Source organism: Amblyraja radiata, chromosome 2 (genome assembly GCF_010909765.2).
Source record: "Amblyraja radiata isolate CabotCenter1 chromosome 2, sAmbRad1.1.pri, whole genome shotgun sequence".
Taxonomy (NCBI): Eukaryota; Metazoa; Chordata; class Chondrichthyes; order Rajiformes; family Rajidae; genus Amblyraja; species Amblyraja radiata.
Genome location: NC_045957.1, coordinates 87,675,617 through 87,692,991, shown reverse-complemented (window position 1 = coordinate 87,692,991; position 17,375 = coordinate 87,675,617). Strand labels below are relative to the sequence as shown.

General features: G+C 41.0%; 1 protein-coding gene across 1 annotated transcript in view; it reads right to left on the bottom strand.

The window, feature by feature from the left end:
• Positions 1–17,375, bottom strand: part of pkd1l1 (polycystin 1 like 1, transient receptor potential channel interacting) — a 148,194-nt gene that overhangs the window by 102,903 nt on the left and 27,916 nt on the right. The window contains exons 12-19 of the mRNA XM_033039725.1: positions 17,212–17,344; positions 14,139–14,342; positions 13,224–13,408; positions 10,140–10,416; positions 8,457–8,643; positions 7,717–8,136; positions 4,923–5,093; positions 4,065–4,127 (exon numbers count right to left, since the gene is read on the bottom strand). Coding sequence (XP_032895616.1) covers positions 4,065–4,127; positions 4,923–5,093; positions 7,717–8,136; positions 8,457–8,643; positions 10,140–10,416; positions 13,224–13,408; positions 14,139–14,342; positions 17,212–17,344 — 1,640 coding nt within the window. The remainder of the gene's footprint in view (positions 1–4,064; positions 4,128–4,922; positions 5,094–7,716; positions 8,137–8,456; positions 8,644–10,139; positions 10,417–13,223; positions 13,409–14,138; positions 14,343–17,211; positions 17,345–17,375) is intronic.

Sequence of the window (17,375 nt, the reverse complement as noted above, 5' to 3'; positions counted from 1 at the left end):
ATACTGTGGGGAAATCAGAAGGAAAGAATGGGGACTTAGGAAACTGCAGTACTGAAATCGTTAATAAAAATAACTCAGCGGATCAGGTAGCCTAGGTCAGGTAGGCCAGGTCTGGAAGACAAAGTTTTAGGCGGTTCCAGCCCAAAACCCAATCTGTCCATTTCCCTCCACAGAGGACAGCATGGCTTTCAAGCATAATGTTTCATTAGATCATGTGATAGGAGCAGAATTCAGCCCAACATGGCTACGCTGCCATTCAATCATGGCTGATCTATCTCTACCTCCTAACCCCATTCTCCTGTCTTCCACCCATAACCTCTGAAACCTGTATTAATCAAGAAATTTCATCTTGTGTTCTGCCCAGAATAGGACAAATAGGATTAATTGGAGTCACACGTTCAGGGGATTGAAATGTCATTACAAAAACTATTTATTGCCCATTCATTCTTACACTTGTAAAGATGGTTGCGAACCATCTTATTGAAACACTGCTGTCTACAAAGTGAAGTTTCCACAGTGCTATTAGCAGTAGTAACAGTATTTTTATCCTAAGACAATAAAATAATAAAAATAAACTTCCAAGTCAGAATGTCATGTCATGGGAGTGGACTTTTTACATGCCAATATTTCTGTAACCCAGCTTCCCTTATCCTTCAAGGGGATAGAGAAAGCAGCTGTGGAATGTGTTGCCGAAGAAGATGAGCAGAGTTGCAGCAGAGTGGACAGGACACATGGCAGAGAGAGTAAATGTCTAAGGAGCTGAAACTCAGGTGCTGAATTACCTTTCAGCAGATAAAATATCTCAAACTGAACTTTAACTCTTGTTTTTTCTTCACTGATATACATGGATAGGATCGGTTTAGAGAGATATGTGCCAAATGCAGGCAGATGGGACGAGTGTAGATGGGGCATGTTGGTCGGCGTGGGCAAGTTGGGCCAAAGGGCCCATTTCCATGCTGTATGACTCATATGTATTTCTAGAATCTTAATGTTGCTTTCCAGCCTCTTTCTTTGTTTTTGCTATTTGATGACTTAAAAGAGAGGGCGAAAAAAGGAGGAATTAAGATAGGAGCATGTGCATGCAATATTCATCTTTTTAACAGCAACCTTAGAAATGCCATTATCATGTCAGGCAAATTGTGCCGGTTTATCCGTCAATTGCCCCCAATGTGTATAGCTGAGTTCAGAAAGAGAGAGCAGGCTATTTTAGACTGGGTATTGAGTAATGAGGAAGGGTTAGTTAGCAGTCTTGTTGTACGTGCCCCCTTGGGCAAGAGTGACCATAATTTTGTTGAGTTCTTCATTAGGATGGAGAGTGACATTGTTAATTCAGAAACAATGGTTCTGAACTTAAAGAAAGGTAACTTTGAGGGTATGAGACGTGAATTGGTCAAGATTGACTGGCAATTAATTCTAAAAGGGTTGACGGTGGATATGCAATGGAAGACATTTAAAGACTGCATGGATGAACTACAAAAATTGTTCATCCCAGTTTGGCAAAAGAATAAATCAGGGAAGGTAGTGCATCCGTGGATAACAAGGGAAATCAGGGATAGTATCAAAGCGAAGGATGATGCGTACAAATTAGCCAGAAAAAGCAGCATACCGGAGGACTGGGAGAAATTCAGAGACCAGCAGAGGAGGACAAAGGGCTTAATTAGGAAAGGAAAAATAGATTATGAAAGAAAACTGGCAGGGAACATAAAATCTGACTGCAAAAGTTTTTATAGATATGTGAAAAGAAAGAGATTAGTTAAAACAAATGTAGGTCCCTTGCATTCAGAAATGGGTGAGTTGATCATGGGGAACAAGGATATGGCGGACCAATTGAATAACTACTTTGGTTCCGTCTTCACTAAGGAAGACATAAATAATCTGCCGGAAATAGCAGGGGACCGCGGGTCAAAGGAGTTGGAGGAATTGAGTGAAATCCAGGTTAGCCGGGAAGTGGTGTTGGGTAAATTAAATGGATTAAAGGCCGATAAATCCCCAGGGCCAGATAGGCTGCATCCCAGAGTACTTAAGGAAGTAGCTCCAGAAATAGTGGATGCATTAGTAATAATCTTTCAAAACTCTTTAGATTCTGGAGTAGTTCCTGAGGATTGGCGGGTAGCAAACGTAACCCCACTTTTTAAGAAGGGAGGGAGAGAGAAAACGGGGAATTACAGACCAGTTAGTCTAACATCGGTAGTGGGGAAACTGCTAGAGTCAGTTATTAAAGATGGGATAGCAGCACATTTGGAAAGTGGTGAAATCATTGGACAAAGTCAGCATGGATTTACAAAAGGTAAATCATGTCTGACGAATCTTATAGAATTTTTCGAGGATGTAACTAGTAGCGTGGATAGGGGAGAACCAGTGGATGTGGTGTATCTGGACTTCCAGAAGGCTTTCGACAAGGTCCCACATAAGAGATTAGTTTACAAACTTAAAGCGCACGGCATTGGGGGTTCAGTATTGATGTGGATAGAGAACTGGCTGACAAACAGGAAGCAAAGAGTAGGAGTAAACGGGTCCTTTTCACAATGGCAGGCAGTGACTAGTGGGGTACCGCAAGGCTCAGTGCTGGGACCCCAGCTATTTACAATATATATTAATGATCTGGATGAGGGAATTGAAGGCAATATCTCCAAGTTTGCGGATGACACTAAGCTGGGGGGCAGTGTTAGCTGTGAGGAGGATGCTAGGAGACTGCAAGGTGACTTGGATAGGCTGGGTGAGTGGGCTAATGTTTGGCAGATGCAGTATAATGTGGATAAATGTGAGGTTATCCATTTTGGTGGCAAAAACAGGAAAGCAGACTATTATCTAAATGGTGGCCGACTAGGAAAAGGGGAGATGCAGCGAGACCTGGGTGTCATGGTACACCAGTCATTGAAAGTGGGCATGCAGGTGCAGCAGGCAGTGAAGAAAGCGAATGGTATGTTAGCTTTCATAGCAAAAGGATTTGAGTATAGGAGCAGGGAGGTTCTACTGCAGTTGTACAGGGTCTTGGTGAGACCACACCTGGAGTATTGCGTACAGTTTTGGTCTCCAAATCTGAGGAAGGACATTATTGCCATAGAGGGAGTGCAGAGAAGGTTCACCAGACTGATTCCTGGGATGTCAGGACTGTCTTATGAAGAAAGACTGGATAGACTTGGTTTATACTCTCTAGAATTTAGGAGATTGAGAGGGGATCTTATAGAAACTTACAAAATTCTTAAGGGGTTGGACAGGCTAGATGCAGGAAGATTGCTCCCGATGTTGGGGAAGTCCAGGACAAGGGGTCACAGCTTAAGGATAAGGGGGAAATCCTTTAAAACCGAGATGAGAAGAACTTTTTTCACACAGAGAGTGATGAATCTCTGGAACTCCCTGCCACAGAGGGTAGTCGAGGCCAGTTCATTGGCTATATTTAAGAGGGAGTTAGATGTGGCCCTTGTGGCTAAGGGGATCAGAGGGTATGGAGAGAAGGCAGGTACGGGATACTGAGTTGGATGATCAGCCATGATCATATTGAATGGCGGTGCAGGCTCGAAGGGCCGAATGGCCTACTCCTGTACCTAATTTCTATGTTTCTATGTTCTAGAAGCAACTGATGGGAATGCGGTGAAAATAAAGTGGGATTATTATACAGTAAGTGGGCGGTTGATGTTTGATGTGCACTTACTAGACCATGGAGCCTGTTCCTATGCTGCATGACTCTGGGACTATGAAACATGGAGCACATAATAATTATGAGTCTTTGACCTCTGGAAAATAATAATAGATAAATAGTTTAGGAAAAAGCTATTTGGACAGTTTTTTAAAAAACAACAATCGTGATCGTCTTTTCAGGCAGTCCTTTGGTGGTGAGGATGATTTGCTTTCACTACAGTTTTGTGGGTTTTGAGGTAGTTGATGAAGCCAATGTGGGGCTTGCAGATACTGCCACAGATGGGGCAGGGGGTGCACTATCTGCCAGTTTTATTGTGAGATTATTATATTACAGGGTACACAAACACCAATGGCAAGTTGGTTCAGAATTGAGTAGCAGGTTGGTGCATAATGTCAGTGGGTAGAATAAGAAGTGTACAGGGTACCTGGAACAACCGGCAATCCTGGAAATGGTGTTGAGCTGCTCGATCCTCCTCCCGAAAAGGATCCTAAAGAACTCACAATAACACAGAACTTAAGAAACGTTTTCATTAAAACTTAGAGATTGTATTCTAGTTATTATTCAGAATTCACTGAATTGCCATGCTAAAATTGTACAATTTTCAACAACAAAAAATTCCACCTGTGTAAACACAGAATGAGAAAATGTCTGAGGATTGGAAAGCAGAAATTGCATTGCAAACTAAACTCAACACATCATTAGATCTGAGACTCAGGCCCAAATGTTTCTGCCTTTGGCCAACAGTTCCACATAGAAAACAACACTTGAATCTTGAATCGTTGAATCTTGAAAAGCTTGGGATTCCCATGTGAATGTGCACAGCCTGAAAGTGCTGTTTGAGTTCCATTCCTTCTCTACAGAGATGCTGCCTGTTCTGCTAAGTTGCTCCAGCATTTGGTGTCTACCTTCGATTTAAACCAGCATCTGCAGTTCTTTCCTGCACCAACAATTTACCAGTTTGTTGTAATTTCCAACAAATCTGCTCTTGGATGCTGAGCCAGATTAGTAATTCTGACAGTCGCAAAAACATGGTTTACTTAGCAGTTGGGCTGAGGAAGTGGTAGGTAAGGAGAAAAGCGAAGGGGTCTGATGCTCAGCATTAAATAAGATGGTTAAATTACAGAGATTCCTTTGCCTTAAAAAGAATTATGCACGTCAATATGTGCACTAGAATTATATCATTCTGACTTTGTTTGAGAACATGGAAACAATACTGCAATTAAAAAAGACGGATGCCTTTTATTGTCCAAGATAGACATTTGCACTTAATTCTCCTCCTTACCTCCTCTTTCAATGATTCCACTCTCTGAGATCTCAAGTTGTGATCCACCTCTTTCCATGCGAGAACCATTCACTTTGGGAGAATTAGACACAGGCAATGATGTGGTCTTCAATTTTTCATAAACTGTGGAGAAGCTCTTATTTCCAGCAGCATTCAGAGTCCCATTGATATCTGAAACAAAATACAATGTTACAAATTTACAATCATTTCAACACCAAAAGGGCCTGCCCACAGGCGATTTTTTTCGCCGACTCCCGGCGACTGTCACAGTCGTAGCAGGTCGCTGAAAAAGTGGCGACTGGACTCCCCCTATGACAATGTAGATGACAACCTTCCACCTAGTCGATGTCAAGCTACCGACAACCGGTGACCCAATCGTCGCAACTTAGGACGTCCACCTACGACCACACCTATGACAATCTACAGCCACCAGTCGACAACCTATGACAACCGAAGTCAACCTACGTCCACCAGCGACAATCTATGACAATAACAACCCCGTCGGCGACAACTGAAGACAATTCAGTCGCCGGTTGACTAAGGATGACATAGGTTGTCGCCAATGGAATTCACCGAGGTCATCACCCGGCAACAACCAACGTCACCTGGCGTCATCTTGGCGACAACCTACGACAGCACCTATGACAAGAGAAGACAGGCAACGTCAAGCCCACTGTCGCTGAAAGGTTTTGAACATTTCAAAATCCGGCGGCGACAAGAAAAAAGTTACGACACTTGAGGAGACAACTCACGACAATACAGGCGGCACCCCGCGACCATGTGGCGACAGCCTATTTTCTGGCTGTCGCTGAAAAAATCGACTAAGTGGGGCAGGCCCTTAAGGGAATAGAGTTCTGGTATCAACAGCCTCGGCTTTAACTTAGTCCATTGATATTTGGCGGATATAAGGAGTGGAATATTTACAAAACCATGTAATTAATCAATAGTATAAACCTTCCTAACTGATCGTGATCTTGGTGTAAATTTAGATATCTGTCCACCGTACCACCAATTTTGTTGTCATCTGCTAATTTACTAACAATGTTAGCTGTTACAATGTCAGGTGTGTCACAAGATCCAAAGCTTCTTTTGATATTTTTTTAAATGCTTCTTTCTTAACTATTCGGAGCCCTGCAAACAATAGGTTTTTGAGCAGTGATGACAACATTCCTGATCGTTTGTGAAATTATGTTGTGTTTTAACCAAAGACTACTTGAAGTGTTTGAAGGGTCCTGCTTTATCCTAGCTGATAAGTGAAGTAGTTCATTTACTCCAGATATGAGCCTTTTTTAAGATGTAATGCTTAACAACTTAATGCTTCATGGCTGCCCAGTGGCGTAGTGGTAGAACTGCTGTTTTACAGTGCTAGACATCCGGGTTCGATCCTGACTATGTCTGTACAGTGTTTGTACGTTCTTCCTGTGACCATGTGGGTTTTATCCTCCCACACTTCAAAGACATACAGGTTTGTAGGTTAATTGGCTTTGGGATAAAAATTGTAAATTGGCCCGAGTGCGAGTGTACGAGGTGAGTGCTAGCCGGTGCGGACTCAGTGGGCTGGAGGACCTGTTTCTGCACTGTATCTCTAAAGTCTAAACCTGTCACCATCCCACTCGATGCTGTTGCTATCATGTCATACCTGTCATCTCCCCAACTATCCACCTCTCCTTCGATAACCATCTACCCAGAGTGATTCCAGCAGCAAAGATTATTTTCTGCCATTCTGATCGTAACCCTTCCATGAACTACACAAACTCAAGCCCCAGCATTTTTTCTCCGTTCAACTAATCATCTTCTCCCACGTCTCCCAATCTGCATTCTGACACAGCTCTCTAACATTTCCAAGGAAATGATATTATGGTGTCAGGCCTTTATTTGGGTTTGTACTTGAAAGGCTAGTTTTGGCATTTTACAGTTCTTTGTTCACTTCTTCTGTATTGTATATTGGAGATGCAGTGAGTCACACAAAAACTGATGTACCTCCTCCAGCACTCCAGCTAGAGCCACTGCCTCACCGTGCCAGAGTTTCGGGTTTGATCCTGACCTCAGATGCTGTCTCTGTGGAGTTTGCACTCTCTCCCTGTGACTGTCTGGATTTTCTCCGGGTGCTCCAGTTTTCAAATGCATCCCAAAGACGCGCGGGTTTGTATTTTAATTTGCCTCTGTAAATTGCTCTTTGTGTGTAGGGAGTGGATGAGAAAGGGAGACAACATTGATCTAGTGTGAACTAGTTGGTCGGTGTGGGCTCAGTGGGCCACAGGGCCTGTCTCTATGCTATATCTCTAAGTTAAACTAAACTAAACCAAAATAAACACAAGGGCATCCCAGGTTAAAAATGATTTGACTTTATGCAAATGATCTTATTTGTTTTTTAAGCTTTTTTATCCCCACAGAGAAATCAGTTTATCAACTGATGACTTATGACCTCTCCACCAACAAAGAGTTCTAAAGAGGGAGCTAATATTGCCAAACTCTTAACTTGACAGTTCTCATAAATGTAACTCAAACACAGCTTGTAAATATGTTATGTTGCCCTTTACAGGATCCTTCTCATCAGCTTCAACATAACATGGACAATATTGTATTCCTAACCTTTCATAACATCATATACTCTGACCCAGCAAGTTGCAGTTAGTCCAATCAACTTTGCATCTTACGCAAATAAGACAAGCCTTCCATCGAAAATGCTCAAAGCCAAATACAACTAACACAATAACATATGTCTTTGTGATAATAAAAAGATGAAGACTTGAAAATTGCAGGCAGGAGAATTTCTGGATGTTGCAAGCTTTACCTGAAGCATTGATGAGTGAAGAACCTATTGACTGAGCAGCTCGAGGAATTCTTCTCTGAGGTCTTCCTGCTGATAACTGCTCTTCGGGAACTGGAAAGGGGAATGGACCCTTTAAAGTAGTCATTCTTCCTATTCTGTTTGTTACGTTGGTTAGGGAGGTATGAATTGGAGTAACAGGGAAAGTTGAAACTGTAGTGGTGCTGGTAACATTACCAGAATTATTTTGACCAAATGGACCAATCCAAGTTCCGTGAGTGCCTTTGATTTTGTGACTGGCTGTGGATTGAATGCTGGAGTGAATAGTTGCTGTCACTGATGTTTGTGTGCTGGTAGTCGCTTCAAGTGCAGGAGAATCGTTAACCACAATGGGGCCATGCAAATTTGACTGCAAGCTGTCCACCACCAGTCTGCAGAAGGGAACTATAAAACAAACACACAATATATTTAAATGTTTTTACCTGACATGAGGGAAAAATCAATGGATTAATCTTAAATTACTGAATTTGAATTTTTTTTGGAAAAATCATGATTAGTTTATCTTCACTTTTATTTAGAATGTCAGCATTACATTTGCTGATATACTTAGCAATAAAAAACAAATCACCTGTCATCCACTGATATCAACACGTCATTGACTGAATTGCTATTCACTTGATTACAGAAATATTCATTAAATTTGTTTTTAGAATTCTAGTGTTTTGAAGATAGTGGAATATTCTGGAACACTTTAGGTGACTGACCTTCAAAAAGTTCTGTCTCTGTTGAATTCACAAGGAATAACTTCCAAGAATATGAGAGATTCACAGTTTCTGTGCATTCCTCACACACAGCTTTGAGAGAAAATGCATCATTCCAATTGACTGAATTATTCACACAGTCAACACAAAAGAGTTTTACCAGCCTGTAAAAAGTATCGTGGGTTACAAAGATCACAGATATTAGTCAGCAGTAAAATGTAATTTAAACAAGGTAACTGAGAAATCTCTCATCAACTTGCAGCAGTCTCATATTGACCATAGCTTATTTAAGACAGATTTTCCTTATATCCAGTTGTGCATCTTTATTTGTTCAATGATTGTACATGTTGCTGAGTCAGCATTTACTGCTATCCTCTGAATTCCCTTGAACTGCCTGGCTTCCCAGACCATTTCAGCAGGCATTTAAGAGTCAACAGATTGTGTATCTGGATCACATATTGAACAGAAAATGTCATTCCCCAGTCAGTTTGTGACAATCTGATGGTTTCAAATTCTCCATTAATAAATCATTTTTTAAATTTCAGATTTAATTTAATTCTTTAATTTAAATTTCCCATCATCATGATGGATTTTGATGTTCAGTAAATTAAACTGTTCAATTTTATTTAAGTGTTTTCAAATAAATTGGATTGTAAGGATTAAGAGCATCTTGATACTGAATAGCAGGTTGCAAAATGAAGAACCAGAAATTAGATTCTAATTCGATAATTTTAACAGATCAATTGGTTAGAGGAGTATATGTGTTGAGCCACAGGAGATGGGTCAGGTGTTAAATGAATAATTCAGATCTGTATTTACTAAGAAGTTAGTCATGGAATCAAAGGAATTGGGGGAATTGAGTGGTGATAGTCAGCACAGATGTGTCAATCACATCTCAGAACTTGACAGTTTTTTTGAAGAGGTCACCAAAGGGATTGCCAAAGGTAGTTGAGGTCTGTATGGACTTTAGCAAGACTATTGACAGGATCACATATGGTTGGCTAGTCCAGAAGGTTAGATCACATGGGTGAGCTAGGATCCAGGATTCAAAATTGTATTGCAGAAAGGAGTCACAGGGTGGTAGTGGAGAGTTGTTTCCCTGAATGTAGGCTGCTGCTATCTCCAGCAAAGATCTTCATTGAGGCTTCTGCAATCTCCTTGCTGTAGTTTCATAACTCGCAAAGTCACATTTTACATTGAGACGGATCCTAGTATTTCATTTGGTTGATTGTTTTTGCATAATTTGTTATATTTTGGAAAATTAACTTTACCACAGGGAGGCAAACAGAAAGCTCAGTTATTTTTGATCTTGACAGAGATTACTCATGTTTTTAAGTCAACCATTAATTGATGGCTAAGTTGAAGGTCAGATATGCACATGGTATAAATCAGTAACATGTCGTAAATATTATAAATTGATCCTAGTGTGCAGGATAATGTTAGTGTACGGGGTGATCGCAGGTTGAAGGGCCTGTTTCTGCACTCTATCTCTAAAGTCTAAAGTAAAATATTATGCAAACTTTTTTTGTGTGTTGGGACCACACTCTGCAGCCTGTTAGTCAGCAAATACCGTCACCCACTGGGCTCCCACGGATTTTTTTGGTGCTTTGTTTCAAATCACTAGATAGCGAGAGGGTGAGACATAACCTCCCAAATCGTAGATACATTTTGATATGCTTAAGGTGCTTTGGCAGGCATTCTCCCAACAATAATTGGAACACTATGATATTTGAGAACTTGCCTTAAGTGATCTTCTTTCTTAACTGTTATAAACAGAAGCGCTTCTGAAGAATTTCTGTTATCACTGCTAACTGTTAACTTGAAAAGAAACTGGTCAATGTCAGCTTTTAAGGTCGACAGTGGGACCTTGATTATACTGGAAGTTGTGTCCAAAGTTTTGTTCAGGTTATGTCTGAAACAAGGGACATCCAAGCTACTCACTGCTTCACAGGACCAGAAAAACCTGTGAAGAGTTGACAGAGGTAAAATAAATTTAATATATACAACAGAATAAATTACAATTTAAAAATTAACTTTTACAAACCATTAAGTTACCTGATAAAAAAGAATTGCGTGAGAAATTCATTTTAATTGCTAGTGTTAAAACATAGCTAGGGCATTGGCTGCTGATTGTACTCAGCTGCGTACATTCAGTTCCAGTAACTTTACTGGAAATTCATGTCTGAGATAGAAGTATGACACTCAACTTCAAACGCTAATGAAGAAAAACAAATTTCTCCTGTTAAGTTTAATTGATTTCTAGATATTTTCAAAGGGGAAGAAGAAATCAGAAGGTAAATGTGCAATTTCAAATTGAGTGCTGGAAGGGAGAGGGTCAAATCATGGGTAATGAAGCGAATGGGATAGGCTTTCCCGAGATTAAAATGGCACTGATTTCTTCAACAAGAAGCTAAATGGATACATACATACTTTCCGATCTCTGAGTCGCCCTTTTATCCCCCCCCCCTGTCCCTTCCACAAATTCCTCCCTCTGGTTTTACATTTCAGCTCATCTGACACCCTTTGTCACCTTTGCACTTCTAGTCTTTGTCACCTACTCCACCCATTTGACATAATTTACAGACACAAAATGCTTGAGTAACTCAGCGGAACAGGCAGCATCCCTGGAGAGAAGGAATGGGTGACATTTCAGGTCGAGACCCTTCTTCACCCTGAGAGGCAGGGGAGAGGGAGTCTGGAGATATTGAAGGGTAACGTGAAAACGACAGATCAAAGCAGATGAAGATAAAGAAATGTAGAATGGTTCATTGTTAGGTGAGGGGAAGGTGACCACGTGGAATACAATCAGTAATATTTAATAAGGAGGACAGTAGAACAAGTCGGAGAACTAGGATGGTCAAGGGACGGGGAGGGAAAGCAAGAGTTACTTGAAGTTAAAGAAATAAATATACATACCGTTGCGTTGTAAGTTACCCAAGCAAAATACACCTATCATTTGTCAGTCATTGTCCCTCCCCCAACTCCCTTTTCCAACTTTCTCCCCACTATTACAATCAGTTTGAAAAAGGATTCCGACCGAAAACGTCATCTGTCCATTCTGACCACTGATGTTGCCTGACCTGCTGAGTTCCTCCAGCACCTTGTGTTTTACTCAAGGAGCGAAATTGTGGGAAAAGTGGGTAAAGTTTTATCGATAAGTGGAGAGGAGAAAACGAGGCCGGTACACAAGATTCACTTTCTGTGACATTGGAAGATGCATGCAAACTTTCTTTGCCACATAGTGTAAAGCTGCATCTTCCATACAGAAAGAATTTGTCTGTCAACTTTTAACTAAACAATGCTGCAACATATGCATCGAGCAGTTAATCAAGTGCTACAAAATTTAAAAGGGACACACATCTAATAATATATAGACACAAGGAAATGCAGATGCTAATTTACAAAAAAAAAGCTCAGAAGTGCAGGGGTAATTCAGCGTGTCAGGCAGCCTCTCTGGAGAACATGTATAGGTGACGTTTCTAGTCGGGACCCATCTTCAGACCGATTGCAGTTGAGGGGAAGAAAGCTGGAAGAGAGATGGGGTGGGACAAAGCTTGGCAAGTGATAGGTAGATAAAGGTGAGGGGGATTTTGATTGGCAGTTGGTTGGACAAAGGCCAAAAATGAAAAGACAAAAGGTGGTGAGATAAGGAGAGAAGAGCTGGAAAATGTGATGCTAGAGGAAGGAATATAGGTGGAAAGGAACGGTTGGAGGGAAGGGGAAAGGGAGAAATGTCTGTGCATTCAGATGGAGCACAGAGACAAGGGGGGGGGGGGGGGTCACAATCAGTACATGAGATGCTGCTCGTCCAGTTTGCATGTGGCCTTGCTCTGTTAAGGGAGGAGGCCAAGGATAGAAAGGTCGGGATGGGGATGGGAATGGGAAGGGAGTTAAGATGGTTATCAATGAGGAGAACTAACTGGTCTTGGTGGATTGAGCACAAATGTTCAGCAAAATAGTCACGTACTCTATGATCGATCTCACCGATGTAAAGGAAGCCACATTGCACCTGTTGAGACAGTGGTTCTGTCTTTTAAAGTGGCCTTTAAATCATTTTCATCCTCGTTGAATGTGCAATAAATGCCACTCAACATTGCCGATTTCATGGCCTTGTTGCAGGTTTCTACGTCTTTCCTGTTCTCCTGGGCTGACTCTTACATTCCTTTCTATACTAACGGTTTGCTTTCCATGGAGACTTGCACCGCCATGCATTTGCTCAACCCAGTTGCAGCAATAGCACGCATACAATTTGAATGGCCTTTAGGAGGCCATTTAGATATCATAACATCTCTCATAGAGTCATATGTCATAGAGTGATACAATGTAGAAACAGGCCCTTCGGCCCAACTTGCCCACATCGGCCAACATGTCCATGCTACACTCTCACAAAGCCTCTCGTCTTTCTCATCCAGAGATCCGCAGACTTCCTACCATTGACTCTGATGCCACGCCTACATCACTTGACCATGAGGAAAACCCTATAACTATTAGCATCTTATATGGCCTGAACCAAACATGCAATTTTATACTTCATTTAAAATGACGTTAAGTTTCAAATTTCATATGCTGCCCATCACCAAAACCAACTCTTTCAATCACCTCAACATCATTCAACCTCGACTGCATGATCCTTAGCTGAATGTTTTTTCCACAAATCCTATTTATTTTCCATACTGAGACCTTTTTGTGTTAAATGTATTTTCTAAGTGCAGGTTTTTGCTGTTTTTTCTGCACGACTGGTTCTTGAGCCTTGCTCCAATTATGACTCACCTTAGGTCTGAAGTGCCTGGGTAATCTGGATCATATGATTCTGATCCATTCAAACTGATGATGGATTGATGCTTGTAATTTATGAAGAGGTGTGTGCCACCTGAAATCACACTCACTGGCGGAGTAGCAAGGATTGCAACACTTACAGTGTAGTTATTGTAAACCACACTGCCAACAATTTGAACCTGCATTTGGAAAGTAATTTTAAGAGCATTTGTGAGCTGTAAATTGCACAATAAAGTCTACTCATCTGCAAAATTGATAAGATTTTGGAGTATTTTTTTTCCATTACTATTTTAACTTATTTCTTACTGGTAACATAAATGATAAATAGAGCAATAAATGTTTGAGAAATTCGAGTTGGAAATAAAAGAAAAAAATTAAATACCCCACATTACTACTATTTTGTAGTCAAATCATAATTTCAGTAAATATTAACAAAACTAAATTCAAATTCCCTTTTATTATTTTTATTTCTGGAGTTAACTCAGAATGAATACCTTCAGTGTAGGACTGAACAAATACCATGTTGTCTGAATCCTCATCTTCAAATGAGATATTAAACCACACCTTAAGTGCTGCACACCTAAATCATCTACTTTTGACGGGTCACATTTATGCTGTAGGTAAATTAGCTCCCATTTTACATGTAACAGAATTAAATGAGGAAGCAGTAATGCCTGGGTACAGATGTGTGCTTCACTATAAATCTGAAATTATGATCTTCATATTTTAAAATATCTCCTGGATTTTATCGACCAATTATTCAAAACATTTCAATAACATTGGTATCGTTTTCCAGACCAAGTAACATGCAATTTTCCTCTAATAAAAAATTATTTTGAAACAGCTGCTATTAAATTAGAAGTTTTGTCATGATACCACAATCATATTATGTTTTCAAACATTTCTTACCCGGGCAATTGCAAGGTAGATTCCATAATTCAATAGATATCCTGGAATAATTATAAGTTGTTTATTAACATCAACCTGTGCCAGTGTGACCAGCGAACCATCTTGTTCAAAGAAGGACCAACTGTATTGTATACCTCTTGAGATATTACAGACAAACTCACTCTCAAATGTAACCCCAAGGTTGAAGGACTGGTATCTTCTAACCTGCAAGAAAGTGGATGCTTTTACCATAACATTTCAGAAAATTAATAGGTTCATGACAATTTATTTAAGTTATTGAATGTGATGTGAGCCACATAGAGGTCACAGATTATACTTTCCTTTACTAACCTATAATCTACATAATGAGCAGATAATCTTATTCTTAAAATATTCCAATGTAGAAAACTGTTTGAGCTATTAACAGTGAATAGTAGAAAGCTTATTACTCCAGGTCTACTGAAGTGAATGAGTTATCTCTTTGTGGATGGATGTTCAACAGGTAGTCAATTGATACTGACGGGTATGTACACCGCCTCACTTCCTGAAATCAATAACTAGCTCCTTCGTCTTTCTAATATTGTGGGGAAGAATGTTGTCTTGATGCCATGTTACTCTCTCTTTCTGTATTGCATCTTGTAATTGTTTGAGATCCGGCCTTCTATAGTGGCGTCAACTGCAAACTGGTAAATGTAGTTAGAACAGAATTTGGCTGCATAGTTGTCAGTGTACAGGGGAGTAAAGGGCTGAGAATGCATCCTTAAGCGGCCTTTTCACGGGCGACTTGACGCAAGAGTTAACCGGAGTTTAACATCGTGGGAACCTCGTGCGATAACAGTGCGGCATTCGTGGACCACCGTGGACCACCGTAGCGCTAACGGCAGGTCATCGTGTAACTTGGTCACTCGGGAGAAAATTCAAGAAAGTTTGAATTTCTCCAAGAGTGACTTGTACACTTGTGGTTGAGTATTGCAACATTATATGAACGCAGTGGCCAGTGCGATATCCGTAATAACTCTTGCGGGTACCGTGGGAACTCCTGCGAACGGTGAACCCGGAAGCTGGACAGAGGGGACAGAAGGTGAGTAAAAATTATCTTATGTGGGATTGAATTTAAAAAATAAATAAAAATAAAGATTTGCATCCGCATATGGACATCAACTTATTCATGAGTTATGTTAATGAGATTCAAGAAAATAACTATAATCTTTAAAAGGGACTTTAAAAGGGACTTTACTGAAAGGTTACGCATTTTTATGGTCCGCGAGAAATTTTTCACATGTACTTCTTTGAGAGATACAGGTCGGAGTCCTCGGGTCCAGGGGTCCGGAACGCTACCAATCAATGTTGTACAGAGACCCGTGTAAGGAGTGAACTGCACATGCTGGTTTAAACCGAAGACAGACACAAAAAGCTGGAGTAACTCAGCGAGTTAAGCAGCATCTCTGGAGAAAAAAAGCTGATGTTTCGGGACGAGACACATCTTCAGACTCAATTCCGATTAGGCTGTCTGAAGAAGGGTTCCGGTGTTGGGGGAGTCCAGAACCAGGGTCCCAGTTTTACAGTCTACCGTGGGAACTCTTTAACTCAGTAAAGTAAAGTAGCCTTTATTGTCATATCAGTGCACAGGCAGCAGTTGACTGTTGCTCTATTCAGTTTCCCAGGGGGTCGGGACGGGACTGGAGTTGGGAGAGAAAGGTGGGGGAGTCGAGGGAGAGGAGGGGGAGACAGATGGGGGTGTCTTCATTTACTGACGGCGGGTGTCTGTCACTGAAACAGGCAGGTGAGATTTCACATCCACCTTGTGTGTGCCTCTCTCTCTCTCTCCCTCCCTCTTACACAGGCTGAGAGACTCTGCCTCTGTGAGTGTACGTCTCTTTCTCCCCCTCTCCCACACACAGTAAGACCGAGGTACTGTGCTCAGTCCATCTGTGTCTCCCACATACACCGTAAAATATGTCTCCAAATGAGCCAATTCAACCAAGGGAGGATATATATAGTGTGTGAAAAAAAAAGTTACATCATTTGTGTCACGTGTAGTTCACGATGTTCATTCAAGATTTAACGGGAAAGCTCGGGAAACGGACAAGTTCACTCGCACAAATAGCAGAAATGCCGAGTACCGTGGGAACTCTTTATCTACTGCCGTTATATCGTGCGAGACTCGTGCTGGACCACGACCTCTTCACTCTGGTGACATCTTGCGTCAACTCGCCCCGTGAAAAGGCCGCTTTACAGAGCACCACCGTTGCTCATTTAACCAAAGGTTAAATTCCTCATTCTCACATGTAGTTCATTCTTCTTTATCATGACTTCTTCTTTGTTTTACCTCAGTACTGCATTCTATCTTGATTATTCATATAAAAACACAGAAACTATGAGTAGGACCAGAACATTTGACCCTTCGAACCTATTCTGCCATTCAAAATGATTGCGATTTATCTTAATCTTAATCCCTAATCTTAGACTGTGACCTCTAGTCCTGAACGCTCTGACTGTGAGGAAGATTCTTGTTTCATCAAATTTGTTTCTGTCATATTGCATGGAAACAGACCCTTCAGCCTGACATACTCATCCGACCAAGCTGCCCCACCTACAGTAGTCCCACCTGCTTGTATTATGCTTCAACTACCTCCTCTGGTAGCTCATTCCATATACCCACACCCTCTGTGTGAAGAGATTGCCCCTTAGATTCCTTTTAAAACGTTCCCCTCTCACCTTAAACCTAAATCCTTTGGTTCTTGATCCCCCTACTCTGGGTAAAAGACTCAATTTATCTCCTTGACCTATTCCCCTCATATACCTCTATAAAATCAGCCCTCATCCACCTGTACTCCAGGGAATAAAGTCCCAGCCTGCTGGAATTTTGTAGGATTCCATGACATTTGCCTCTCAGTTTTCTGAACTCCCTCCATAGCAACACATCCTTCCTTAGATAAGAATCCTAAGACTGTACACAGCATTCAAGGTCTCGTCTCACTGAGCCTTGTATAATTATCTAATTAAGCCGTAATGGGAAAGTAACAGATGGATAATATAGGAGTAACAGACTTTAATTCTAATCTCCTCAAGAGGATATCATAGCGCACCGTACCTCTATTTTAGATGGGCCATAGGTTTTCACTGGAGGAGGCTGACAATTCTCAGAAATAACAAAGAGCTGGCCAGAGATTACAGCTGAGCTCACGTTGTTAAAGATGACGACTTCAACTGTAAATTCTCCTTCACTGTAAACAAAAACAATCATAATAGAAAGAT